The sequence below is a fragment of the Lampris incognitus genome, chromosome 15 (genome assembly GCF_029633865.1).
Source record: "Lampris incognitus isolate fLamInc1 chromosome 15, fLamInc1.hap2, whole genome shotgun sequence".
NCBI lineage: Eukaryota > Metazoa > Chordata > Actinopteri > Lampriformes > Lampridae > Lampris > Lampris incognitus.
This window is the reverse complement of record NC_079225.1, coordinates 45,960,369-45,987,663: the sequence shown is the minus strand read 5'-3', so window position 1 is coordinate 45,987,663 and position 27,295 is coordinate 45,960,369. Positions and strand designations below refer to the sequence as shown.

Sequence of the window (27,295 nt, the reverse complement as noted above, 5' to 3'; positions counted from 1 at the left end):
GTGGCTGGGGGGGGGCAGCGGGCCTGGGATAGTATCAGGGTGGCCGTGGCCACCCCTGGCCACCCCTTGGGGGCCTGTAGAACCTGATAATGTAATAAATTCCCAATAATGTAATAACTCCGATAATGTAATAAAAATCTGCTCTTGAGTCCATTGAAAATGCAATAAAACCTGATAATGTAATAACTTCCTGATAATGTATAATATAGTGCATTTCCCAATAATGTAATAAACGTTTTACCAATAATGTAATAATGTGTTACATTAACGGGACGTTATTAAGGTTAGGGTTAGGGTTTAGGGTTAGCTATGATATATAGTTTATTACATTATCGGGAAATGCACTTTATTACATTATCAGGAAGTTATTACATTATCAGATTTATTGCATTTTCAATGGCCTCAAGTGCATTTTTTATTACATTATCGGGGTTATTACATTATCGGGGATTTATTACATTATCAGGACTTACAGGGCGCCACTGTCAGCGAGGCCAGAGAGCCAGTTGAGAGAGAAGAGAGGCATCGCAACACCAGTCCAATACGAAGGCGCGCGCTATGAGCGTGCGTTTGGAAGCCGCTTAAGTGGTCTGACTTTGTGCTATCAATAATAGATATCGCTGCAGCTCTTGCGGTTAACTTTGGCATTCTCCGTGGAAAGAGGCTTTCCTGTTCTCAAGTGTCCTGGAAGAATCCTGCCCTTAAAGATCCTTTTTGAGTTGTGTAAGTTGTGATCTTGAAGGGGGGAGGGGGGGGGGACACAAAGGTGGTGACAGTTCCGATGCGTCATGCGTTCCAAAACGACGCCAGTCGCAGCGGGGGGAGCCCACGTCATTAAAATCACGAGCGCTTTGCGGGCGCCGCCTTGTTTGCCGCGTGTAGACGTGCTGCTTCAGAAATGAGATATAACTCATTCCTTTTCCGAGCACTCACGGGAAATCACGGTGCTGGAAAGATCTTTCCGAGGGTCGTCCAAAGCCGCGATTTCAAACAGACCCGTGCAGATATGAAAACTCAACCTGCAGCGTTGACTCAGGCGGGCCTGTCAGGCAACGTATGGACCCAGAACACGCTGGAGGCAGTAGTGGATCTAGAGATTTTTTCCTGGGGTGGCAAAGGGGTGGCAAGACTGTGTCCCAGAGGTGGCAGCTGCCACCCCTGTTGCCACCCTGTAGATCCGCCCCTGGCTGGAGCCATCAGGGGGTTCCACCTCTCTAGAACCATACTTGCCTTATTACGTCGGCCCAGCGGAACCAATGCATCCCTGCGAACCTGTTCACAGGTTTGCTCAGGTCGGTCAACACATTGAAAAGATGGAGGTTACGTTTTTTCCCCCCCCCGGCAATAAAAATGCTCCCGAGTACAGAGAAGTAGTCAAACGATTTTCCCGAAAATCATTAACTCTGTGACTAAGCTGACCCTCTGATTATTTGTGGCATGCAGAAACAGTGGAACAAGTGAAGCTCATTAAGGGCTCTGCGGTTGTTTGAGAGGAGGAAAATATGGTCAGCATTTCTTCCCCAACGATCACTAAAGTGTTGATATCTTACGGGCTGCACGGGGGCCCAGCGGTTAGCGCTGTCGCCTCACAGCAAGAAGGTCCTGGGTTCGAACCCCAGGCCATCCCAGGTCCTTTCTGTGTGGAGTTTGCATGTTCTTCCCGTGTCTGCGTGGGTTTCCTCTGGGTGCTCCGGTTTCCTCCCACCGTCAAAAAGACATGCATGTTAGGGTTGATACTCCTGTCTGCCCCTGAGCAAGGCAGTGGAAAGAAGAACTGAAGTTGGTCCCTGGGCGCTGCAGCTGCCCACTGCTCCTATACAATAGGACGGTTACATGCAGAGAACACATTCATTATAACCTGGACAACAACCAAATAAGGTGGCTTTCTTCTTCTGACAAAGGTTTGAGCATTTAAAATGACGCCAGAAGCAACTTCATGAATTCATGAATTCAGAGCTGTGAATTCATGATTTGAAATATCCTAGGATTGAGCACATCTGCTTTATTTCAAAATAAAGGTTTTTTTTTTTTAAAGATATATGGGTGTAGATATAGATATAGGTGTAGATACAGAGTGTGGTTTTACCAGCAATGTAGGAATGGGTGAGGGTGAGACAGGATACAGTCAACCTGCAAACCCTTTCCCTGGATAAATAAAGGTCGGAAAGGCTTGTAGGTCGACAGGGATTTGGATTGAAGAAGCTATATAGTGTGGGGTTCTGGCCTGAAGAGATGGATTATCGGTCTGGAACAAAGAATGGCTGGTGGTCCATTCTCTAACTGCTGTACCGCACCCTCATAAGAAATGCTATTGTCCCCTGTCGGCTTTGTCTGTATTTGGATTTACTGAATTTAAGACATTTTTCCACTGTTAGGTCCATTGTTTGAGCTTGTGTTATGGTAGCTTCCAGTATGCAATGCTTTTGTGTGTTTTGAGAGGCCTTTAAAAGATTTGTTTTCACATCTGAGACGTAACAAGCTTCTTTTTCATGAGCTACTTTCTTAAGTTCTTCTCCTTCATTTTAAAGTTAACCTAGTAAGGATCACAGATCAATGAACATGACCAAAGATAAAACCTACAGATTGGAGAGCGTTCCCTTATCATATATCCTCTTTCTTCAGTGTCTGCCGAGGGTAAGAAGCTGAGCGTTTCGGACGAGACGGAGCGAACCATGAAGGTCACCTGGACGCCGGCACCAGGCAAGGTGGTCAACTACCGGCTGAAGTACATCCCCGCGGCGGGAGGGAAGGAGGTGGTCCTGAAGGTCCCAGGCCCAGTTACCTCCACGCTGATGAAGCGCCTGACACCCCTGACCACCTACAAAATCACCGTCCACCCCATCTACAAGCGCGGGGAAGGAAAAGCAAGGCAAGGAGTGGGAACGACACGTACGTTGGTCCATAATTCAACCCTATGAGACAGTACACAGCACAAAAACACGTCCGTCTTAAACCAGATGTTCGGTCCTGTGTCTAGCAGTAAAAACTCTTGTTTCCGAAAACCAAATGACAACATCTGCCAGTGGAAGATGCATTTAGATGTTTTTTTTTCTGATTCAACTCAAATTGTTTCAAATGGTGTTTTTTTTTTTTTGGTTTTTGTTTTTAAATCACGTCTTGTTACCCTGAAGCAGGGTATCTGACCCGCCTTTCTCCTGCCCCAAGATACTTATCCCATTGTTTAACAAAAAAAAAAAGAAAAAAACAAGTCCATTTGAAACAAATCAGGTCATTTCACATTAATGGCAGCTTTTCCCACTTGTTTCATAGAAAATTGGGATTTAAGACCGAAAACAGGATTAAATGTCTTGATTAAGATGAATAATTTTTGGCATCTTCGGGTGCTGCAGCACCGCGGGGGTGAAGCTCACTAAAGTCACAGTTATGCACACCAAGCTCTTCCTCACACATGGCATGACTCTGGGCTTTTTTAAATGAGGGACACTGGGTTCAAGGAATTGTATTATGGACTAATGAGAAACTGGCTGGAATGTGGGATAACTGATCTCAATGAAATATCCAGGATGTTGCCAAGTGCTGGAATTGGTTATTCAAATGTTCAGTCCCACCGGATTTTTCTGAAGTTCTGCTTGTTTTTTTTCTTTTCCAGTTTCACCCTTTAAGGCTCCCAGGAACCTGCAGACCTCAGAGCCCAGCAAAACCAGCTTCAGAGTCTCCTGGGATCCAGCCCCGGGAGATGTTAAGGGCTACAAGGTGACTTTCCATCCCAGTGAGGATGATGTGGACCTGGGGATGCTGGTGGTTGGCCCCTATGATAGCACCGTGGTTCTGGAGGAGCTCAGGTGACTGAAATGACGATAGTCTAAGGTGTAATGTCTGAGAGGCAGGTGAACTTCTGTCTGTATGGCATAAGTGAGATGAGATAAGGTGGCAAGCAGACTCAAAGCAGTGCAACAGCGCACACTTAAACCATCCATAGATACACAAAACACTGATAATGAGGGTATAGAGTGACACAGATAAACAAAAAGAGGCTATTTCCAAAATACTGGAACTAATGTTCATGATAATATGTGGCGTGTCTGCTGTTGTCCATGCATGAATTGTGCTGCAGAGTTTAATGTGTACCAAAAACAAATTCCACCGGCCTTGGTCATGTGGCTGATAAAACAATCTAATCGAATCTAATCTAGTTGATAACCATCCTGGAAGAAAATTATTGACATGCAGTGGCCCCGGGGTAGTCCAACCTTGGGGGTCGTCCTCTGTGTGGAGTTTGCATGTTCTCCCCGTGTCTGTGTGGGTTTCCTCCGGGGGCTCCGGTTTCCTCCCACAGTCCAAACACATGTAGGTCAGGTGAATCGGCCGCTAAATTGTCCCTAGGTGTGAATATGTGTGTGTGTGTGTGTGTGTGCATGCGTGTGTGTGTTTGTGTTTGGGGGGGGCCCCTGTGATGGCCTGGCAGCCTGTCCAGGGTGTCCCCCCGCCTGCTGCCCAATGACTGCTGGGATAGGCTCCAGCATGCCCGCGACCCTGAGTGCAGGATAAGCGGTTTGGATAATGGATGGATGGATTCGTGATATGAGTTCATTAAGTTCTGCACTATTTCTCACAGGTCTTTGTTGTGTTTTGATAATCAGTGATGAGGTACTACTCCTCTTTAAAAATGCTGTAGGTTGTTTGCGAATCCTGATCTTAGGAGGCTGCCAGTCATGTTTTGTTCTCAGGAAAATCCTCAGACATTGGTTGATGTAGATGTTTTGTCCTCCTCCTCTCCCACAGGGCAGGAACGAGGTATTCTGTGGCGGTGTTTGGAATGTTTGACGGAGGGGAGAGTCTTCCCCTGGCTGGAGAAGAGAAGACAACTCTCTCTGATGCTCCTGGTGTCCCTTTTCTTGGGCTCTCGGGTAAAAGCTTAAAACACTGTCAAGTCACATTTTAATAGCAGCCCCAAAAAAGCACGCAGGCCTGCAGACCAGACGCACAGACAGACGCTGATCCAATTCTTCCCTGAGCGGCAGAGACGCGCTCTGATTGCAGGATGAGGAGGCTGAGTTATTTTTTGTCAGACGGGGTTAAGATCACTCTCACGTTGGGAGTTGTAGATCAGATCACAGCGCACATGACTATGATTAGTGCAAATTGCTCGTAGCTGCTTGGCATGTGTCTCCTCGTCTCTTCTCCGTCACATTTGGTGTCTGATTTATAGGGATAAGGACACGCCACTTAACAGATGGGGTGAGATGTTGACACTTTTATAAATTGCCAAGTCGCACATATTGGTGTGTGAGCAGTGACACCACAACATGTCAGTCCTTAATCTCTCCCCATGATCACATATCCTCATTACCGCCTCATGGAGCATTGATCAAAATAGTTTGTTTTTGTTTATTTTACTTTTAGTTATGCAGAAGTTCTAGTTTTCCACTTTAATATTATCTTAAATTGATAAAAGATAAAAAACTATCCTGATAAGCAAGAACTGACATCAATCAATCAATCAATCAGACTTTATTTACAGTGCAGGTTGTACGTGAAAATGCAATTGTATATTTGCAAACAACTGAAAACTGAAAAATAAGTACAAACTAAATGCTGAATAAGCGAGTGTGCGTTTATGTAGAAGGCGTATGTAAAGCTTGGTTGGGAAAGGGAAGTGTGAATGAAGAGTAAGACTGAAGCTATAATCCTGAAGATTCACTCACAACCAAATGTCTTTTTCAAGGCGGGGAAAGTGCTGACAGAACAGCACTGGTGACTCTGGTTCATTTTGAATCCATCTCAAACAATACTCACCTTTACCCACGTCTACATAGGAGTCAGAGAGTTAAAGCTGGAATTCGGTATTTTTCCTCCATTAATAAACAGTTATTTCCTCCATGTGTATGACGGAGTCAGGCTCCATAACACTACCAGTCATCTTCACCATGGATGGAGACACTCCAGTCTCCGTATACCGCTGTTGAGATGGTTTGACCAGGTAGGATGAACACTGGTGCAGCAGCAAACATGTCCGTGTTGGAAACAAGACTGAGACATGATGCTGATGTGTCCATGACTGTACAACAGTGTTCCCATATAGTGTGATGCAGTTTGTAATACATCAGACTGTCTGTTTTAGCTTTGGTCCCAGGATCCGTTTTTACAAGAGTGGAACTGTTTACTGCTGAGCTGACGGAACACTGGCCACAATGGCTGCTACACCTGGTTTGTAGTCCTGCTACACCTGGTTTGTAGTCCTGCTACAACTTGTTTGTAGTCCTGCTACATCTGGTTTGTAGTCCTGCTACACCGGGTTTGTAGTCTCAGAAAATCAGAGTCAATAGGTCTGTTTCTCTCTACCTCCTACATCCACTATATCACAACACTGTCCTACCGGAAGACTGGCTGTCTATCCAACACCACCACCACATCACCTCCACCATTCACATGGCCCAATTAACAACTTATTAATGGATTTCAGCTTTAAACAAAAATGGCAACTTTCAGGATTGTAGCTTTAAGGGGTACAACAAAAACAAGATTTGAAAATCAACACAAAAGCAGCAAAATAAAATGGGTCTCTGTGAAAGTAACAGCAGGCATGGAAGTGAAGCCAGAGAGCTGGCAGTGCTGGACCGCTGCCGGGTAGCGCTGACCTGAACAGACTTATAAAACCTTTAAAGGTCCCATGGAAGGAAAAACACATTTTCCTTCTTGTTAGCTGTTTTATTTTATCTGCACTTAGTTTATATCTGTTTGACACCATGTCTTAGAAAGCCACAAAAAAAATTTTTTTTTTGTGTTTGTAAGAGTCTGTGTTTTTGTCTTGACACATAAAAACAATATAATAATATTTTAGTTACGTCATCCCCCACATTAAAAGAAAAAGTCCTCTGAATGAAAGGGAGTGAGACTGAGAGAAGACGAGGGATCTTCTACCATCAAGTTAAAACTAGCCAATAGCATGTTGATGTCCAGCTTTGTCTTAAAATGCCCGGGCGTGATTGGCTGTCAGTCAGATGAAACTCCCTCCCCCTTACTAAATCCCACCTGGCCGTTCTGTCTCGTTCAGGTATGAGTCAAATCGTGTAAGTTTGCGGTGCTCTAAATGCCGTTTCATGAGAGCCTTAAGGCCTGGCTCCGCTTACCGCTGGCACAAACCCCTGAAGTAATGTGGAGCAAACTCAGACTCACACTATCAACCAAACCAGCTGCAGGATCCTCAGACACATCCTCATACATTCCCTCTCTAATGGCAGGCTTAACAGAATTTATCTGGCTGGTGTCTGAATCCTAAACCTCTCGTAGTGACACCTGGTCTGGCAGCACTGCTTCAAGGCTGAAAATCCAAAGTCCTTCATGATCTGCAATATGGCAGCAAGTTATTGACGGTTGACTTTGGACGAACTTTTTCTTTTTCGATAGACAAGAAGAAAAACTGACAGTAAGGTGGGAAAGCTTATTTTCCAGGGAGTTTGACAAACTTTCCCTGGAATCAAAATGATATCATCTGGAATAATGTCATATTTCAAGACCTGTCACCTAATCCAAGACAGTTCTTCAATAGGTTGCGCTGTGATGGGAGGAAATGGCATTTCACTGCAGCGCTGGCTAATTTATTTCACCTGCTTTAAAGTCTGAAGACTGTATAATGACTGGAGGTTTGAGATCCAAAATATGGTAACATCAACAAGGATTCCAGATTTTTTCCCCTGTAGTGTTCAGCATAAGTAGGGCAGGACATCAGGTACTTTGGTGCAGACAACCACTGCATAAGACCCAAACCCCGCTTTAAAAAAGGATCAACATCTCATTTTGTCATGAAAGTTTGTTTTTATTAAAACCAAGTCCCCTGCAAAAAGATTACAAAAAACCAAAGAGCAAGGAAAGAAATTGATAACACACTTATGGCAAAAGAACGGCTGCAGCTAGAAGCAAGAAGTTGGTTGGGGTTAAAGGTCAGGTGGAGGGTGAGGTTCAGCTTTCTGCAGGCGACAGTGATGTAAAACACCTAGTCGGGTGACAGCAACACCAACCTTTTGTCTGTTCAGTAGAGCTCTCCATTTCTGCAGTGCGACGTCTGACCCAGTCGCCCGTGCTGGATCACCCGCCTGGTAGTTCAGCCTCTGTTTGTGACATCTGGTTTTATTAAGCGAGAGTGGAGGGACCGACCAAGGCAGCGTAACTCAAACAGACTGCGGCCGCCATCCGATCCGCTCGCAGCTCCTCTTTCTTCCCAAAGCATCTGTTTCTAGCTTGTGTGAATCAACTGTCTCCTAACTTCTTTTCGATTGCACACACAGGGACGTTTTTCTCTCTAATTTCACTGTTTCAAGGGGGTGCGTCCCTCTCTCCATCTTGCCAAGTGGAGAGGTGAAAACACCCTCCCGCGCCCCAACCGACAACCCCACAGGTGTCTGGAGTATTGAGTTCTGACAACCGCAGGAATGACCAATAACCTGTGGAGGAGAGTTTCTCTTTATCACCTGTCAATCTGAGGAGAGACAGCTGCCATGTCAACCTGGAACGCCCACAGGCAGCGCTATACCTCTGCACAGACAACACGTGGAAAATGGAGAGGGAGAAAAGAAAGAGAGAACAACCCTGAGGAGAAAACAATTAATCCTGCCAAGAGAGGAATGACAGCTGTTTTACGACGTCTTAATGATTTATGTTATGTAATGTTCGACAAAAAATGTTGTGTAGAGCATGTGTCTTATTCCACAATGTAATTGTGTTGCTTGTGATGTACTCTCGCTCCTTGGCTTCCCTTTGTGTTTGATTCCTCTTGTCCTACTATTATTACTATGACGTGTCTTATTCCACAATGTAATTGTGTTGCTTGTGATGTACTCTTGCCCCTTGGCTTCGTTTTGTGTTTGATTCCTCTTGTCCAACTTTTCCCACCCTGCCTTCCCACCTTCCCTGAACACCTCATCTCATTTATCACTATTCATGGGCTGTACCATGTGGACACTCCTGAAGGGGTGTCCACGGCTGTACCTGGCATCTCGCTCACTACCGTCTCTCCTGCAAATCCAGGTGCCCAGTGTAAGACCTCTGCCAAGGCTGACATCATTCTCCTTGTGGATGGATCGTGGAGCATCGGCCGTCTCAACTTCAAAACTATCCGGGCCTTCATCGCTCGCATGCTCAGCGTCTTTGACATCAGCCCGGATAGAGTCCAGATTGGTATAGTTACCAATAAGACCATACTAATACCACGACTACCATGCTGTCCCGCAGACACACTAAGCCACTATCACTACCAGTACAGTCACTACTGTGACTGTATTGTATTCAAATATTGGTACTACAATTTTAATTGTCACAACTACTTTCAATATGGTTGTACCACCTCGATAAATACTACAACTACCACTACTACTACTACTATCACAGCATTTTGTAGTATTATTCATTTTTTTATTTTATTTCTACTATCATTGGTACTTCCACCAGACGAGTTATATATTTTTGTGTTTTATCAGGAAAACTCAAAGACATTTTATGTTAGACAACAACATAGAAAATGTGCTTTGTACATAAAGTGCGTCAAACGTGATGTGTGATTTCACCAGGCCTGGCTCAGTACAGTGGAGACCCCAAGACGGAGTGGCACCTGAACACCCATCAGACCAAAGAGTCTCTCCTGGAAGCTGTCGCCAACCTGCCTTACAAAGGAGGAAATACCATGACGGGTGAGCGACTACACTTTAAACATCTGACTGTTGGGTTCAAATGGTATTTCCAAAGACTTTGTTAGGTTTCTATTAAAATCTCGTATGTGCTTGATGGGTATGGCTGGCTACACGGGGGATGAAACGAGGCGGAAGAGATGTTGGGAGTGGCAGGAGAAACACATCTAAAGCCCTTGGTAGTATACTTTTTAGTGAAGGACAACTTTCTAATGTTATCTGGGATGACCTGTAGTGCTCTACTCCACTCGCTAAGTGCTCCAAGTAGGCTACATCAAGTGCCAACCACAGTTTTCTACTGATATTTAACCTCTACCTGATATTATCTACTCTTAACCTTTCACCTTTCAATCTTCAGTGGCTGAGATATTTATGATAGCCCTCATGTCATTTTTCAGGAATGGCTCTGAACTACATTCTTGAGAACAACTTCAAAGAGAATGTGGGAATGCGGGCGGATTCCCGCAAAATCGGCGTCCTCATTACTGACGGAAAGTCCCAGGATGAGATTGTTTTTAACTCCCAGAAACTGAGAGACCAGGGCATTGAGCTCTATGCCATCGGTGAGTGTTCTGTCCTATTTACAAACCTCACGAGACAGTTTCACGGATTGTCAGGCCACTACTGCTCGGACCCGAGGGTTGTCTGTAAAGTTGATGATAATAGGACAAGAAGGTTTGCACTAATCGTAGGTAAATCTGGATTGTGTCAACCAAATTCCTGATAAGGAGATTCTAACTGTTTGAATGAGAAACTAGCATATTTCAAACTCTAGTAACTCTTTCAAAATGTGAGGACGGCTTTGAACACTTAACTCCCTGAAGTGGCGTTTTGGATAAGTGTAAGCACACACAACACAAGCACACAAACATAACCTTCCAAAGAAAAGTACAGTATCTATGAAAGGTATCTAAGAGTTAGGTATAATCTAACTACAGTGAAGTATTTGTATACATAACAACATAAAAATATCTAAGTTGGCAGGTAGGAAATACTAGGTATCATTCTGTCTTTAAAAGAAAGAATCATCCAGATCATGAATGATTCAAGCTTACTAGTGATGTTAGATGGTGTTAATGTGCCACCTTGTTAAGCTTGTCATGCTATCATCGCTATCTGAAGTGGATTCTGGCCTGCTGCTTTTGACTTGGCTGCATTGACTTATCAGCTTTTCTTTCTCTGAGTAAAAACTCTGATGTCACGGCCATCTGTCAGGTGTGAAGAATGCCGATGAGAATGAGCTCAAGTCCATCGCAACGGACCCCGATGAAATCCACATGTACAACGTCAATGACTTCACCTTCCTCATGGACATTGTCGATGGCCTCTCGGAAAACCTCTGCAACAGCGTCAAGGGCCCAGGTGGGCGGAGCCTCCTGCCTCGCTAACAGATGTAGCCTGATAATTCTGGACCGAGTTTTGATGTTAATATCAAATTCAAACAAGTGAATTTTGATCTAAATAGTGCTTTAAAACAAAAAGTAAGTTGTACTTTACAAAACAAAAGCAACAAAAAAACAGATTTGAAACAGGTTTTACAGGTCTATGGGTCACTAGACACAGTACCCACCGTATGAAGGGATTCTGTCGACCTTCAGACTAATTTACCCAATAAAAATCCTCTTAATTTTTTCCGTTATGGCCTCATTACAGTATTTAAATGAGAACATTACAGTACATAATGAATGACTAGTAATGACGTTATAAAGTCATTATGAACTTTAGATGTGAGCAAAGTCCATCCTGTAGACCAGCTTGGTGTAGCAAGCAGAGGACTGGCTGGAGTCATAGCTGATGAGATCCACAGAAAAGATGAAAACAAAATCAGCCGTTGTGGCTGTTCTCTTGAATGTGACCTGACGTCCTAATAATAATGGTGCAGGAAAAAAAAAGGGAATAAAAAGGATATAAGTAGTGGTTAGTTGGACATTAGTGGGGCCGTCTGTAAATCACTTGTGGGAGGAAACGAGATTGTGATTGACATCAGGGCCGGGGAAAATGTGTTTTTCAAAGAAGTCTTTTGTCAAGAGAGCAGAAATATTCACGGGGCTGTTGGGGAAGCTAACGTGACGGGGACAGATTTGTGATGGCGGGGTTAACTGTGTGAAATGCTTCACGTGTGGGACAGCATTCAGCATGTGTTGGGTCTGGTTTCAGTTGAGAGTGCGGATCCGCCGACCAACCTGGTGACCTCCGAGCTGACCCACCACTCGTTCCGTGCCACCTGGACAGCGCCTGACGGTCCAGCAGAGAAATACCGGGTGGTGTACATGACTGTGGCCGGAGGAGCACCTCAGGAGGTAAACCAAGAATCGTCCTCTCGTCTCCTGTCATGGGTTCTCTACAGAACAGCATGCTGCTGCATTTGAAGTTGGCTAGCTTATACAGATATGTTAAAATGAGATGAGTTTAAGATGAGGTGAGATGAGATAATAAGTCTTGGCTTTAAAAGTGAACAATTTGGGGCATCTGGGTGGCGCAGCGGTCTATTCCGTTGCCTACCAACACGGGTATCGTTGGATCGAATCCCTGTGTTACCTTCGGCTTGGTTGGGCGTCCCTACAGAGACAATTGGCCGTGTCTCCGGGGCAGCCAGATATGGATATGTGTCCTGGTCACTGCACTAGCACCTCCTCTGGTCGGTCAGGGCGCCTGTTCGGGGGAGGGGGAATTGGCGTGATCCTCTCACGTGCTACGTCCCCTTGGTGAAACTCCTCACTGTCAGGTGAAAAGAAGCGGCGGGTGACTCCATATGTATTGGAGGAGGCATGTGGTAGTCTGCAGCCCTCCCCGGATCGGCAGACAGGGTGGAGCAGTGACCGGGACAGCTCAGAGGAGTTGGGTAATTGGCCGGATACAATTGGGGAGAAAAAGGGAGAAAAATCCACAAAAAAAAAACAAAACAAAAAAAACCCTTCACAATCTATGCATTGTAAAATTTGGACAAAGATACACAGCAAAACAGTGTTGTGTATGAGTAATGGGCAGGTGAGTTATCTAGACCCTGACAGAGAGTCAGGTTCTTCTGAAGACCACCACGTATTATTAGGTGGACATACTACAGTATTGGTCTCCAGCGGTTGAAGCTTAAGTGTGTGCAGGTTTTCATTCCAGCAAAACACTCCAGCAGCTGTTTCCACTGAGATACACACTTTCAACCAGACACAGAAACAGAGAGAGAGAGAAAAGGGGGTGGAGTGGGGTGGGGGAGACATCTTGAGATCAACTGTTGGATTGTTTGGTTGGCATGAAAAGACAGGTTATGAATGGAGACAACTGTCCCACATAAAATGTGATGGCATTCCAATCACACTATGACAGATAACAGCCTCGTACAATGGATGCGAGTGGTGTTTTTACAGTCGAAGTCGTTCATGTGCAGAGCAGCAAGTGGCCTCAGAGACAAAGTAGACTAAAATGGAGGACATTGAAACACATGTAATACTACAGTGACTTTATAAACTATATACAGTATAAACTGTATACATAGAATATATTAAACTTTTTAGTTAACATAGAATGCTGAGTATATGTCAAACTATACATAGTTATACATTAAAGTATACTTAATATATGCATAGTATTGTGTGAGCCAGGATACCTTTCAGAAGTAATATCCTCCCTACCTGAGTAATGAACAGTGCAGATTAGATTAGACATCTTTATTTTCCACTCACATGGAAATTCGTCTTTCATCATCATCATATTTGGCCTCACAGATGTGCTTACAAAAAACAGAGCAGTCATGTAGAAAAGTACTGCTTCATGCTAGTAGTGTAAAGCCAACGCTCAAAATGTGAAGCAGAGATGTATATCCTAATGCGACAGGAACATGATGAGGGGCAGGTTGAGGATGAGATGGGATGATGGGGGGGGGCAGTGATGGGACTGAAGAGAAGCCAGGAGCCTTTCTGCATTTGAAGATCACCGGCTTACACCTGGTATAGATATGAGGGGGAGCTGGCTTAGGCTACGTTCTTCTGAGTTCATTTTCAGTCAAGCTCCCAGAGAGCTCATATATTTACTGGGATCTCTCTCACGGAGAGCTAGGGGAAGGCTGGGCTGATGGCGATCGCTGTGACAGTCTCTGGTTGGGAGGCTCTTTAAATGGATCTGTTCAAAAATTTGGAAAATTTACAGTGACCATCTGCAGGTACTTGACCAAAAGATGAAAAGAAGAAAATCTACCAACAGCTTGTTTAATGAGTTCTCCCCCGAAACTCCAATCAGAACAGGGTCAAACAGAATCAACAAATAATCCTTAATGTTTGTTTTACCATGCTTGGACTGACAGACGGGTGGGGCATATACCGCATCAGCAAAATTGAAACAGTAAGACCTAAACTGTCAACGGCAAAAAAGTATTTGTACTTAACTTCAGTAGTACTTAACTGTGATTTTCTAAACTTCAGTAATGATTGTAAATACCCTATGTGGCAAATCGCACCCTACTAGTACACAAAGGACTTAAAACAAAAATACATTTTATCTGGAAATATCCAGGCCTGGCTCTGAATTGGCGATTGAAATCTGGATCCCAACGGCTTTGGTGACCCTGCATTCAGTTTACGCTTAACCTCCTGTCACTATTGTCTTTGAAAACAGAGGACTGGGTCTTTTCCATCCTCGGTGCTTTTATTGGCCGTTGTCAGACGGTCTGTGTGATTCTAATCGGCCTCGTCTAAGCAAGTAGAAAAGCCCAGAGCAGAGTTTCCACTGAGCCTCATACAGAGAGCCGCTTAGTTTACTGCCGTTTAACTCCTCACACTGGGAAGGCCTTCAGTCCTTCTCTCGTCTTTCATTTGCTTACAAAAGAAAAAAAAATCTGGCACAAGTACATTTAACTGATGTTTTTACTCAGAGCAACTTTAGTTCCTATGTTGCTCTCCTTACGAGTTACTGGTAATAAAAAGGTCGCGGGTCAGAGCCGATGTGTCCTGACAACAGATCTTACAGTCATTATGGTGTCTTACGAAATATTTATGAACAACGGAGGACAGCTAGCACAGCTGTTAGCACGAGCAAGCCGTGAGTGAGCAAAGACCCAGATGACAGGTGAGATAGGATTGGTTTAGTTGCCATGCTTAATACAAGAATATTTAAGATTTAGGCCAATAAAGGCACTATAACCTATATATACCTGAGCATGACAGTCAGCGTTAATGCCTCAACATTTTAATTTCATATTAAATTATGTCCATCCATCCATCCATTATCCAAACCGCCCATCCTGCTGTCGGGGTCGCGGGGACGCTGGAGCCTATCCCGGCAGTCATTGGGCGGCAGGCAGGGAGACACCCTGGACAGGCCGCCAGTCTATCACAGGGCCTATTAAATTATGTTGTACTGTATAATCTGTCTAATTGTAGCAGACAGAACAGCTGTCGCTGTCTGTCACGGTTGGAGATAAATACCAGCCGCCAGTCACATACGGACAAACTTTGTTTACCCCTCAAGCAACCTTCACAGCAAAGCAGCCTTCATCCAGAGCCTCCTGCTCTGGGGAAAAGGTTGGCTGGTGAAGGAAGCTGTGACGCTACCTGGTGGCATTTGAAACCAAACGGGGCAGACGGACCAAAAAATGTCCATGGAAAGTGGACGACAAGTATTTTTGTGAGGAGCTGAGCTACCTCGCCCTTTGCTACGTCTAAATGTGCACTCTATTTGCTGAAACGTTTGAATTAGAGAGATGCTGTAATTCCGAAGTTATCACCATGGAAAATTGGGAACATTCGGTGAGGTTAACTACACAGGGGTCACCTGAGGACTCCAAATAATTTACCTCAGCAGTTTTGTTTTGTTTTGTTAAGAGTCGGGGAGGGTCACAAGTTATGGAACTTTTTCCAGAGGACTAATCCAAACCAGAATTGGAAACTTTTATTAGTCCAGCAGGTTTGCATGTGACAGACCTTTGACTTGGTTGGACGTTCATGTTATCACAATATGTAGGAAACACGACGCTCTCAGAACATCCAAAAGGGTGTACGAACATCCAGAAAAAGAGCATCTAAACATCCTGAGTGTCACGAAAAATCTGAAATATAGAAATAGACGGGAGAGTGAAGGAGATTGTGAAGTAAGTGTTGTAACCGGTTATTTTCTTGCCCGGTGCGGGATTCGATACAGGGTGTACTGCGCCACAAGGCGACGTCACTAACCGCTTGGCTGAAGGGTCAGACCTGTTAGCTAGGGGCTAACGTGTCTTATTAGTAGCGTGTCTTATTAGCCACTAGGGGTCCGCGGACCCCTGGTTGAGAAACACTGTTCTAGAGAATATTACGATCCCGACGAGAAGAGGGGGGCTGGGGTGCCCCCCACGACCCCGAAGAGAAGAGGAGGGCTGGGGTGCCCCCCACGACCCCGACGAGAAGAGGAGGGGGGATCCCTACGCCAGCGTACACGGCGCTGCCCTACACCACGCACCGCTGTACCCGAACCTGCCGGGTTGAGTCCACCGACTCCACAGTGCACGCTGGGTTGCTGTCGCAAATTCGTATCGCTGCTGGTACGACTAGTTTTGATGCGAGACATTTGCAGGCGAGTATTTCGCGTAGTTTATTCGTCACGTCCCCCGTGTGTAAAGGCCTTTAATCTCACTAATAGTGTAGTGACTTCAGGGGGCAGCCGGGAATCCGCCGCAGCCGGGACGCGAACCCGGGTCGCCCTACTACGTTAACCAGCCGACTAAAGGGTCCGACCCGTTAGCGAACCGGCTAACTAGTCTAGTCATGCGTGATTGTTACAGGCGGTATCCTAAGTAGGTAACTGAAGTCCTTTGATGGCAAAATAGGTGCACTTATACTGACAGACAGGATCTTTCCTATTTCCGAGGTATAGGTAATCAATTTATGATAATGGATTTTCTCCCCACAAATGGATTTCTATGTAACACTTAATAACAGAACTCTTCTAGATAGGCTGTAAAATTATGAATGAGAGAGTAAAAGCCAGAATAACTGGGGGAAAAAACAGTTTGGGAAATGAGTCTATTCTCTAACTGATTCTACCATTAAGACACTGGATTCACTGGATATCAAGAATGTATCAGAGTCATGTTTATTGGCCATGTAGGTTTGCACAAAAGTGGAATTTGACTACGGTTTCATGGCTGTCCGTGTACTTCACAGAATAACAACACTACAAGTCAAGTCAAGCCAATTTTATTTGTATAGCCCAATATCACAAATTAAAAGTTTCCTCAGGGGGCTTTACAGCAACACAACATCCTGTCATTAGACCCTTGCATCAGATAAGGAAGAACATCTTCAGATATAGACACAAGGATTGACTATATACAGGCAAAATAAGAGGTGGCGAAGTGCAATGGTGCAGAGAATATATCAGGGATGCTGAAATAGATGTTAGCAGGTTACTTACATACATGTCTATAGTTTAGTTTATTGTTTATTTGACAGGGACAACGCACAATTTTACAATTGCACCAGAGTTAGCCGGCAGCTAATTTGCAAATGCATGTCTGAGGTAGATGGGCATGACAGAGTGTACCAGTATACATACAATGTACAGTACAGTATATACAACATGTACAGTACAGTATATACAAAATGGTTGGATTTATTTGAAAGTGTTAAGTGTTCATTTGAATGACAGCCTGCAGAAAGAAACTTTTTGTAGGGAGGAAGGCTGGTTTGAGCAGGGAGACAAAGAGGCCATCTATGTGAAGAGGGAACGACCATCCCTGAACCGGGGGCGGAGGCTAAGAGTATATCTGTCACCATCTTATAATACTGTGATTGCAAACATTCCCAAATCCTCTGTGAATAGTACACATTGCCATTGTAACTCTAGTTAATGGTCACAGCAATTTGCGTATGAAACCAGTCATTGGTTTCGGTTGTTATGCCACTGTATTGTTTATGTAAGGGTGAGGATACCTGCAGTCAGTTGAGAGAGACTGAAGAGGTCACTTAGATGATTGATGAAACTGTTCTCTCTCAATAAACGCTGTGTCCAGATGAACTGATCCAGCTTTCTTTGAACATCAATATTCATGTTTCCTTACAGTGTTGTGAAATCGGCATTTTAGGGCAAAATGCTATTATTCTAAAAATGAATGTATAAATTGCTTTTGAGTGAAAACCTGTAGTATAATTGAGCAAAGTGAAGATTAGCACCCAAGTAATAAAAAAAATGTGTGTGTGTTTTTTTTCAGATGATAGTTGATGGGACTGTGACCTCAGTGGTGCTGGACAACCTGACTCCTCTGACTGAGTACGCCATTAATGTTTTCACCATTGTCGGGGAGGAGACCAGCGACCCGCTGAAGGGAACTGAAACAACCTGTAAGTGTGTGCTGCCTTTATCTTCCTCTTATCTCTCTTGAAAATCATAAAAACACTTCATCAGGTGATTTACCTTGTACAAACCCTACATGGAGAGGAACACCAGAGTTAAATGTGTTTTCTGCCGGGTGCCGTGCTCTGTACCGTAGGATGGCTTTGTGATTTGTGAGGTCGTCCCTTCACCCAACGGCTGAGTTGTGAACCCTGGTGTTGACCTGAGCAGTTGAAGTATCTTTCTTTAAGATACTTGACTCCTGCGTTCTCTAGGAGTGGTGCACAAGATGGCTGACCTTGTGCCCCTACCAGGGAAAAGGAAAATTTCTCCACTGGGGGGAGGGGATTAATAAATCATATCAACTTACTCCTCTGAAACTTCACCATTCCATTAATCAGTGTCTGTGCTAATTATCCAGAAACCTTCCAAAATCACTCTTGAATCACCCAACCAGTCACCATGTTGTTTCTGCGTGCAGGAATTAGATTCTGTCTGAATTTTCTATTTGCAATTCAGGGTGGAAGACAAAACTAAAGAGAAGGTTTTGAGGTGGACAGGATCACCGTTCTTCTGAATTTTTGTGATTTGAAGGAAAGGAATGCACATCCTTGCACCCGGTGTTTGTGATTAATAACTTACTTTTTCAAAGTCAATTATCCTTTTTCAGAAACACTAATGGAGTGTCAACTTGGTTTTATTTCTGTCAACACGCAGCCCAATATCTCTGTTTGCAGAACACTAAAAGATATTTAGCATCTGATCTGCAGTTGAAAACCAGGAGACACCAACAATTCCCACAGTGGCCGCAGGCGCAGTACCCATTCTCTTCAGTGGTGAACAAACTCGGAAACATTAAACTAAGCAAATGAAATTATAAAGGGATAGAGTGTTCATTGTAATGGCTGTGGTCTTTGGTCTTTGTGTATAGCTTAAATAAACGGACATAACTGAAGACAGTGTTAAGTCTAGAGCTTTAAGTGCTTTTATTTGGTCATCTGTACTTTAATGTTTGCTTTATCCGATCATAAATACGCGGAAGACTTTTCTGTTGAGTGTCGTAGATGTTTCCCCCTGTCATAAAGAAGAACTGATTGCTTTCGTCGTTCCCTGGACTGGGACACCGCCGCGGTCCGTTATATCACCGCAGCTTTTGTTTACAGTCATTCCTCAAACTGACATTCAGTTATCATGTAATTGGTCCTGTAAAGGACGGAAGAAGGCGCTCTGTGGGCTGATGGGACACTTTGCTCTGCTCACGCTAGTAAGATTACGTGAAGACATTTAAGAGGAAGGTCTGACTGTGTGGAGCCACGGTGAATCTGTCCTGTTTTCACACCTCTCTGTCTTGTGATTATGCACGTTTGTTCTACTTTTTTCAAAGCAGAGTGGCAATATCCAGTCAAGTTCATTGGTATAGCCCTCAGTCACTGTTACAGAATCGGAAATTTTTAAATTCATACATAAAATGACAGCAGAACGCATCTTCCATCCTTAGACCTTTGACTCGGTTGAGGAAATGCTCCACAGAGAAAAAAACTGAGAGAAAACGGGAAAAAGCTCAGATATTATCAGGAGGCATGTTGCTGTTAACATTTTGTAGTGTGGATGAAGGGATTTGAATTACTGTACACATAAAAAAATGAATAAAAAAGGTAAGAAATCATCAATCTTGGGCGTCCGGGTAACGTAGCGGTCTATTCCATTGCCTACCAACTTGGGATCGCCTGTCGAATCCCCGTGTTACCTCCGGCTTGGTCGGGTATCCCTACAGACACAATTGGCCGTCTCTGGGGGTTGGAAGTCGGATGTGGGTATTTGTCCTGGTCGCTGCACTAGCGCCTCCTCTGGTCGGTGGGGCGCCCCGCCCGGATCGGCAGAGTGGGTGGAGCAGCGACAGGGACGGCTCAAAAAGAGCAAGGTAATTGGCCAGATACAACTGGGGAGAAAAAGGGAGGAAATTGAAAAAAAAATCATCAATTCATCTATCCAATCATTCCAATCTTTTATTGCTCTCTCTTCCTCTATCTGCATGCTGCTAGACTGTTTATCAAGACTGGCCCAACAAACATAGAATACCAACAAGCTGAAGTTCAATGGGAAAGTTTTGCTGATTTTCAACTTTATCTCTTATCGGTCCACAAAAGGGATAGCATATGAAAACCCCCCGCAGTTGTTCCTGATAGTTTCTGTATCTTTTGGCTGGTAGTGGAACAGTTTTTGTCCGTCCCCATAGTGATATATATTGTGATGTCAGTTGTGACATCGTTGTCTTGGCTAAGCTACGTTTCCAACAGTGGAAATGACATCACACATCAGTACAGAGGATTTTATGGATGACAATACAGATGCTAGCAGCAGTACATTGTGTTACATATATGTGTTATCAGAAAGACTGAGCGATTTCTACGTCAATTTAGGACTTCCACGGCCTTACCCATCGGTACTGATTGGTGACATTTTTATTAAAGTTCTTAATGTCTGGCTTTTGAAAAGGGTTGCACTGTTTGTATGTGTTTTCTATTTGAAGATGTATATGTGTTTAGTACTGTGATATTGTGCAAAAGGCAAGACTAAGCTGTTATAATTGGGGGTTGTTGGGCAGAGTTTGACTAGCGTTTTATCCCCTCTGCAGTGCCTCTGCCCACAGCAAAGAACATGAATGTGTTCGATGAGACCTTGTCCACCATGAAGGTGAGGTGGGAGAAGGCTGAGGGGGCGACAGGCTACATCCTGCGCTACAAAGCTATCAATGACACAGCGGCCTCTGTGGAGCAAGAGGTGAGAGACGGGACACCAGCACACACACAAACACACAAAGAAACACACAGACACACAGAAACACACACACATACATAGAAAAACACAGAAGGAAACGCACAAACACATAGAAACATACATTCAAGATTCTTTGTTACGTCTCATTATAAAAGTATAAGAGAGTAAATTCTTGAGCCTTGGCTCCTCAACACTGCATCAACAAGACAACAACAAAACAGAACAAACATACATGTGTACACACACACACACACATGCACACCCACACAGAATCGCATATATCACACACAAACACACACACAGAATGACACATCCCGAGACACAAAAAGAAATACACTCACACAAGCACCAGCCCTGGCCTAAAGGTTAAAGAAGCAGGGCACATCAGCCCTGCCGCTTCGATCCCCAGACCGGCGGGGCTGATGTGCCCTTTAGCCCGCAACAAATCAGCTGCTCAGTGGAGCTGCTCAGTGGCCACCAGTGAAGACTGGGCAGCTCCCAGGTGTGAATGTGTGGAACAGCCTGAATGTGCAGGGCGTTGCTGAAAAACGGTACCCGTGCTCAGCGTACGAGCCTGGGTTAATGAAGGTTTAAAAAAAACACACACCTCATATAACACCTTAATTTGCATGCTCAGCATTTCCACATTGATTTTATAAGCCCAGTCAAGCCAGTGCTGCTGCATGTGGTGCCTTACTTTTCCAGATGGCAGCACAGTGAGCGCTCCGCAGGGCAGGAAGTCAGACTGCGGTGCTCTGAGCAGCCCTACATAAAGCAGAGCCCTCGGACAGTCTAGGTAATGGGAAGGATTAGGTCATGCCCTGAAGTCAACAGAATAATACCAACCCTACATACGCAAGATATTTTAAATTGGGAGACTGCGTGCACATATAGATTTACAAGCGACTGCTGTAAAATAACATTGACACTAGAATGACTGGGATGTCACTCCTACCTAGAACGACCATGGGTGGTCAAAATGACGGTCGGTTTTTAAACTATATATTCTGTCAACATAAATACCCAATTGAGATATTAATGCATTACATATGTTAGTATGTCTGATAGGAAACGACTGACACCAAAATTAACATTTTAACAACTTTAATACTATTTTTAAACAATTTAAACTACAGAGAGACATGGTCCAACTTGAATAGCAAAATTGAAAAAGTGAAAATATTACCGGAAAAACAAAACGGAAAACACATATTGCTAATCTAACAAACGCAACAAGGCCTATAAGTCGTGAAATATAAAAAAAAGAACTTAAAATAAATATTGAAACAGTCCCAAAAACTACTAGCATGACCGTGGGTGGTCATTTTGACCACCACGGTTTTTAAACTCTAAATTGTGTCAAGATAAATACCCAGCTGAGATATTAATGCATTACATGTTAGTATGTCTGTTAGGAAACTAACTGACACCAAAATTAACATTTTAACAACTTTAATACTATTTTTCAAACAATTTAAAATGGCCACTGTCCAACGCCTGTAGATACTGCAAGGCGTCAGTGGTAGTCATGGTGCGTCTGTAACAGCATCTGTAATCAGACACGTTGGAAACAATCAAAAATCAAGTTTATACTATTTCTCTGCACTGAAGAATGCTAGTGTGTTTCTAGGACAGAGCTATGACCTTCATGAAGGAAATGACGTGGCCAACATACGTCATAAGTACTGACATAATGTGCACGATGACGCGCAAATAACAAGCAGTCATTTTGACGGCTCATGGCCTTTTAGGTAGATCTTATAACTTTTTTGTGCAATTGATCTAAAACTCATTTTAATGCAAATATATGCAATTTTAGGAACATTCAGGGGGTGGCAGGTCTGTATCTTTTTCCCCCCACAAAGTTATTAAACTTTGAAAATCCAAAACCGTCAAAATGACCAGCTTGGTCGTTCAAGTGTTAACACAACGAATGTTGGTTAATGGACGTTTAATGGACCGTTGGTGGAACTGTCCACCAACTTCCTGCAGAACTTTTTTGTTTTTCCTTCCAAGCAGATATTCCTTTATTACTAAATTTAGAACAACTAGAGCATTACTGTGCACATGACTACTTTAAAGTTGCAACCCATATGATTTACACCAACACAAATGTCCTGTTTGGTACTTTCCATCTCTAGAGTGTTTAAAATGGCAGCGAATCCAGAAATATCCAAACCCTGTAGACTGAAGTAGTATCTGATGTGAATGGTTTGTAGTTTGGAAGGACTTTGCCAGGAAAAATGATAGGATGCATAGTGTTTTACATCTTCATCATAGCAGGCAAATGAAGAAGAAGAAGGCAGGTAGTGTTGAGTTTGAAGAAGTGAAGTTGTTGTCTAACAAACAGATATGACAGAACAAGCTGGTAGAAGACCTTTACTAACAGTACAACATCAACAAGTAAAACTCAGGTTCTACCAGTTTTATTTTTGTTTGTTTCTGACACAACAGCGTTGCTAACTCATTTATTTTGAATGGAGCTCAAATAACACGCACCTTACTTTCACAGGAGTCAGTAAGTTAAACTAAATATGCAATCTTCAGGTCTGTAAATTCTCAAGATGTAAAAAAGTGGATATGAAGAATGTTAACTGAGATCTTGACATCTCAGTGATGATGATTAATGTCTGTAGCCTACAAAATATGACATAAAAATACAATCTTATCAGGTAGAGTACGTGTGCATAATGGACAATACTTGTGCTGATTTATTGACACAAAAATTAAGTTTCACTGTTCTGTTTCTCCTCTGCTGTCTGAATCGACCCCCTCCCTCGTTCCCTCCTCCATCTCTTCCAACCCAAACCCACTCATTCACTTCTGTGGTCAGCCGAGTCTGACCTCTCTTGTCTTACTGCAAGCCAAATCTTCCTACAGTTACAAATAAAGTAACCTGAACCTTCTCTCTCTCTCTCTCTCTCTGTCTCTCTCTCTCTCTGTCTCTTTCTCTGTCTCTGTCTCTCTTTCTCTCTCTCTAGATGCAAGTGGGTGCAGATATGGATAATGTCCAGCTGGTGAAGCTGATTCCCAACACGGCGTATGCCTTAAGCCTGGTTGCCATCCATGACGAAGCGCCCAGTGAACCATTGGAAGGGATCGGAGTCACCTGTATGTAATGTCCTGTTGTATATGATGATTATTATTATTATTATTATTATTATTATTATATGGTAATTAGAATCATAATGAAGCTCATTCATGAAGCGCTTCTCTTTAAGAACATGCTATGAGTTAAAAAGAGATGAAAAAAAATAGAAAGCCGTAAACTGGACCACAGATTGTTAGTTATGTATTGTAGCGAATTCGGGGGACAATGCAACCACAGGAACTGCCGCGGCTGGGAAGCGAACCCGTATCGCCCGCACTGCAGGAGACATCGCTAACCGCTCGACTAAAGGGTCAGACCCGCCAGCCAGCGGCCAGCGTGTGTTCTTATCCATGCACGTTACACTACCCCCTTCCTTCGGGAAGCACGTCCCCGCGCTTAAGCATATCAGCTCCTTCACACCTCAGGGTGCATACGCTTCCGATGGCCTTACGGTCGCTCCATCCCACTTCTGACACCAATGTAGCGAATTCGGGGGACAACGCAACCACAGGAACTGCCGCGGCCGGGAAGCGAACCCGTATCGCCCGCACCGCAGGAGACATTGCTAACCGCTCGACTAAAGGGTCAGACCCGCCAGCCAGCGGCCAGCGTGTCTTCTTATCCATGCACGTTACAGTATTCATAGCATTATATTGTAAAGGCACAGATTCTTAGAAATGCAAAGATGTTGCTGTTTTTCAAAGGTCCTTAGTAAAAAAAAAAAATTTATCAATTGTGACTTTTACGTTTCGGATCGTTAATCATTTGGTAATGGTGGGATCATATTTTCCAAAAGCTGGATATCCCATTTTGAAACGGGGAGCATTTTAGCTAACCAGGCAGCACTGTAAAACAAAATGCCATCACTGCCATCGCAACGTGTCAGCATCTCATAATCTTTTCCACATATGGAAATATTGGCAGTGAGGCCAAGTGTCCCAGACAAGCAACAATCAGCCTAATTTTTTTTTAACTACCTCTGCTCTTTCCTTCGGCAGTGCCCATGCCACCAGCTGGTGCCCTCACAATCACCGACGTTACCCACAGCACCATGAAGCTGAACTGGGAGGCAGCCCCTGGCAATGTCCTCAAGTACATTGTCACCTACAAACCAGAGGAAGGAGAACCGAAAGAGGTATAAAATAAATAAATAAATAAAAACAGGGAAAAAAAAGAGCTGGAGTTGTGGGTTTGATCTTGATTTGATGAATAGGAAAGGAAGAAGGAAAGGGAAAATATGGAGTCAGCATGTCCAGCAGTCTCCCTGCCACACATATACATCACTTCATTGGTTACAGATTTGACAGACATAAATTCCGTCAAATCCCTGCCCTGTTTTGAATAGCAGCCCTCCTTTTTGTATTTCCACAGGCTCAGCTGGTCCTCATTACAGCACCAACATCTGAGTTAAATGAAAGCAAAAACGACACAAGTTAAAAAAGGTCATTGCCAAAAAAAAAAAAAGAGTTCTAAAGTCAAACTTTAGACTTCCTCCTCGCCCAGGTCACTATGATTGTAGAAGGTTCATTGCCTGTTCTGTTTGCGTTTAAAAGAAAGTCTAGGGCATCTGGTTGGCGTGGCGGTCTATTCTGTTGCCTGCCAACACAGGGATCGGCAGTTCGAATCCCCGTGTTACCTCCGGCTTGGTCAGGTGTCCCTACAGACACAATTGGCCGTGTCTGCAGGTGGGAAGCCGGATGTGGGTGTGTGTTCTAGTCACTGCACTAGCGGCTCCTCTGGTTGGTCGGGGAGCCTGTTTGGAGGGGGGGAGGGGGAACTGGGGGGAATACCTTGGTCCTCCTACGCACTACGTCCCCCTGGTGAAACTCCTCATTGTCAGGTGAAAAGAAGTGGCCGGTGACTCCACATGTATCGGAGGAGACGTGGTAGTCTGCAGCTCTCTCCAGATTGGCAGAGGGGGTGGAGCAGCGACCGGGACAGCTCGGGAGAGTGGAGTAATTGGCCAAGTACCATTGGGGAGAAAAGAGGGGAAAAGTAAAAAAAAGAAAAGAAAAAAAGAAAGTCTAAAATTCTTAAAAACCTGTTCTTCAGTATCTACCGTCATGTAGCTGAAATACACAAGTACATTTCTTCTTTTTTTTTGGAAAGCCCTCCATCTTAACAAGGGACGTCTGGTTATCTACCTCAGCACCAGTCCCAGCCTAAGCCAGGTTCAGGTGTGCAGCAGGGCCATCTCACCAGGGACTGTACAGCGGTGTCTTTTTCAGTTGGCATCAGTTAGCTGTTATGATTCACCTTGTTAACTGAAGATGTGCCTGCAAGGCTTGTTTGAAAAAGGTAAAATGGTTTGGTGGGGTCACAGGTAGGGGACTTAAAATGATGAAAGCTGACTGAAGCTAACCTTGGTCTAACCTTGAATTTTAAAAGGTCAAGCTTTCTGTCAGCGGTCTCTGATCTCTTAATACTGGGAATGAGAGAAGTTGAGACTAAGTCAAGAGTTACAGCTTCACTCAGAAATGGAATGGGAGCTAATTTCATTAGCCATGGTTTATGGGTTAAAAAAAGTCTACTGGTAGTGCAAAGTCAGCTGGCAGAGCGAGGCATTAGCTGCCAGGCTTCTAAGTAGATCTCAAAAGCACCAGTCGGTCCTCATAATTGTTCACTTGGATGTCAGCAGAAGACAAACGGTGTGCGATGGATCTCCAGATCAAGGTGTCAGTGGTGGACACCCCAGAGAAGTTTCCAGAGAGTACTGATGGATGACACAGGGATGAACCAACCCAAATCCCTCTCAAGGAGGATCTCTGTGGGCCTCCTGTCTCAGAGGCAGAAGGCCCGCTCTGTGGATTTATGCCTGCTGATTACAGACGGCTGGCTTTCCGAAGCTTCCCCCCAAAAATGGAAAAAACATAGAGACATTGCTCTGTCTCAGCTTCTTTCACAGCCTATTTCATTTACTCTGGCCTTTTTGTTTGACATTTGGTTAAATGCAAAATATACAACTAAAACCTGTATTTTGGATACAGTATTTATTCACATTCCCAGGCTGTCATGGCATGTCACTTCAAGTCAAATATTTGAATTGAACATCGTGAGTTTTTAAATCAGATAAGTAAATTGGTCACAAGAGAACAAAAAAAATTCCTAACTCAGATAGGGGTGGATCTTTAGTATCGTATGGTTTTTAATTCACTTAAATCAAGTTCTAGACAATCAGCCATTGCATACTTTAAGACCAACTCACATTTAAGACTAGATTGGATTATTTTAGATTACGTTCGATAAAATCAGATCAGATTCGAATCCCTGTGTTACCTCCGTCTTGGTCGGGTGTCCCCACAGACACAGTTGGCTGAGTCTGCGGGTGGGAAGCCGGCTGTGCCAGATGTGGGTATGTGTCCTGGTTGCTGCACTAGCACCTCCTGTGGTCAGTTGGGACACCTGTTTGGGGGGGAGGGGGAACTGGGGGGAATGGCGTGATCCTCCCACGCGCTACGTCCCCCTGGCAAAACTCCTCACTGTCAGGTGA

General features: G+C 44.1%; 1 protein-coding gene across 3 annotated transcripts in view; it reads left to right on the top strand.

Moving 5' to 3' along the window:
* Positions 1–27,295, top strand: part of col12a1b (collagen, type XII, alpha 1b) — a 153,053-nt gene that overhangs the window by 35,986 nt on the left and 89,772 nt on the right. For 2 of the 3 annotated variants that reach the window (XM_056294895.1, XM_056294896.1), the window contains exons 15-26: positions 2,623–2,889; positions 3,611–3,803; positions 4,744–4,868; positions 8,986–9,135; positions 9,525–9,644; positions 10,040–10,204; positions 10,857–11,003; positions 11,799–11,941; positions 17,815–17,944; positions 20,572–20,717; positions 23,696–23,825; positions 24,804–24,940. In XM_056294895.1, the coding sequence (XP_056150870.1) occupies positions 2,623–2,889; positions 3,611–3,803; positions 4,744–4,868; positions 8,986–9,135; positions 9,525–9,644; positions 10,040–10,204; positions 10,857–11,003; positions 11,799–11,941; positions 17,815–17,944; positions 20,572–20,717; positions 23,696–23,825; positions 24,804–24,940 (1,853 nt within the window). The remainder of the gene's footprint in view (positions 1–2,622; positions 2,890–3,610; positions 3,804–4,743; positions 4,869–8,985; positions 9,136–9,524; positions 9,645–10,039; positions 10,205–10,856; positions 11,004–11,798; positions 11,942–17,814; positions 17,945–20,571; positions 20,718–23,695; positions 23,826–24,803; positions 24,941–27,295) is intronic. The other variant, XM_056294898.1, reaches the window with a different exon arrangement.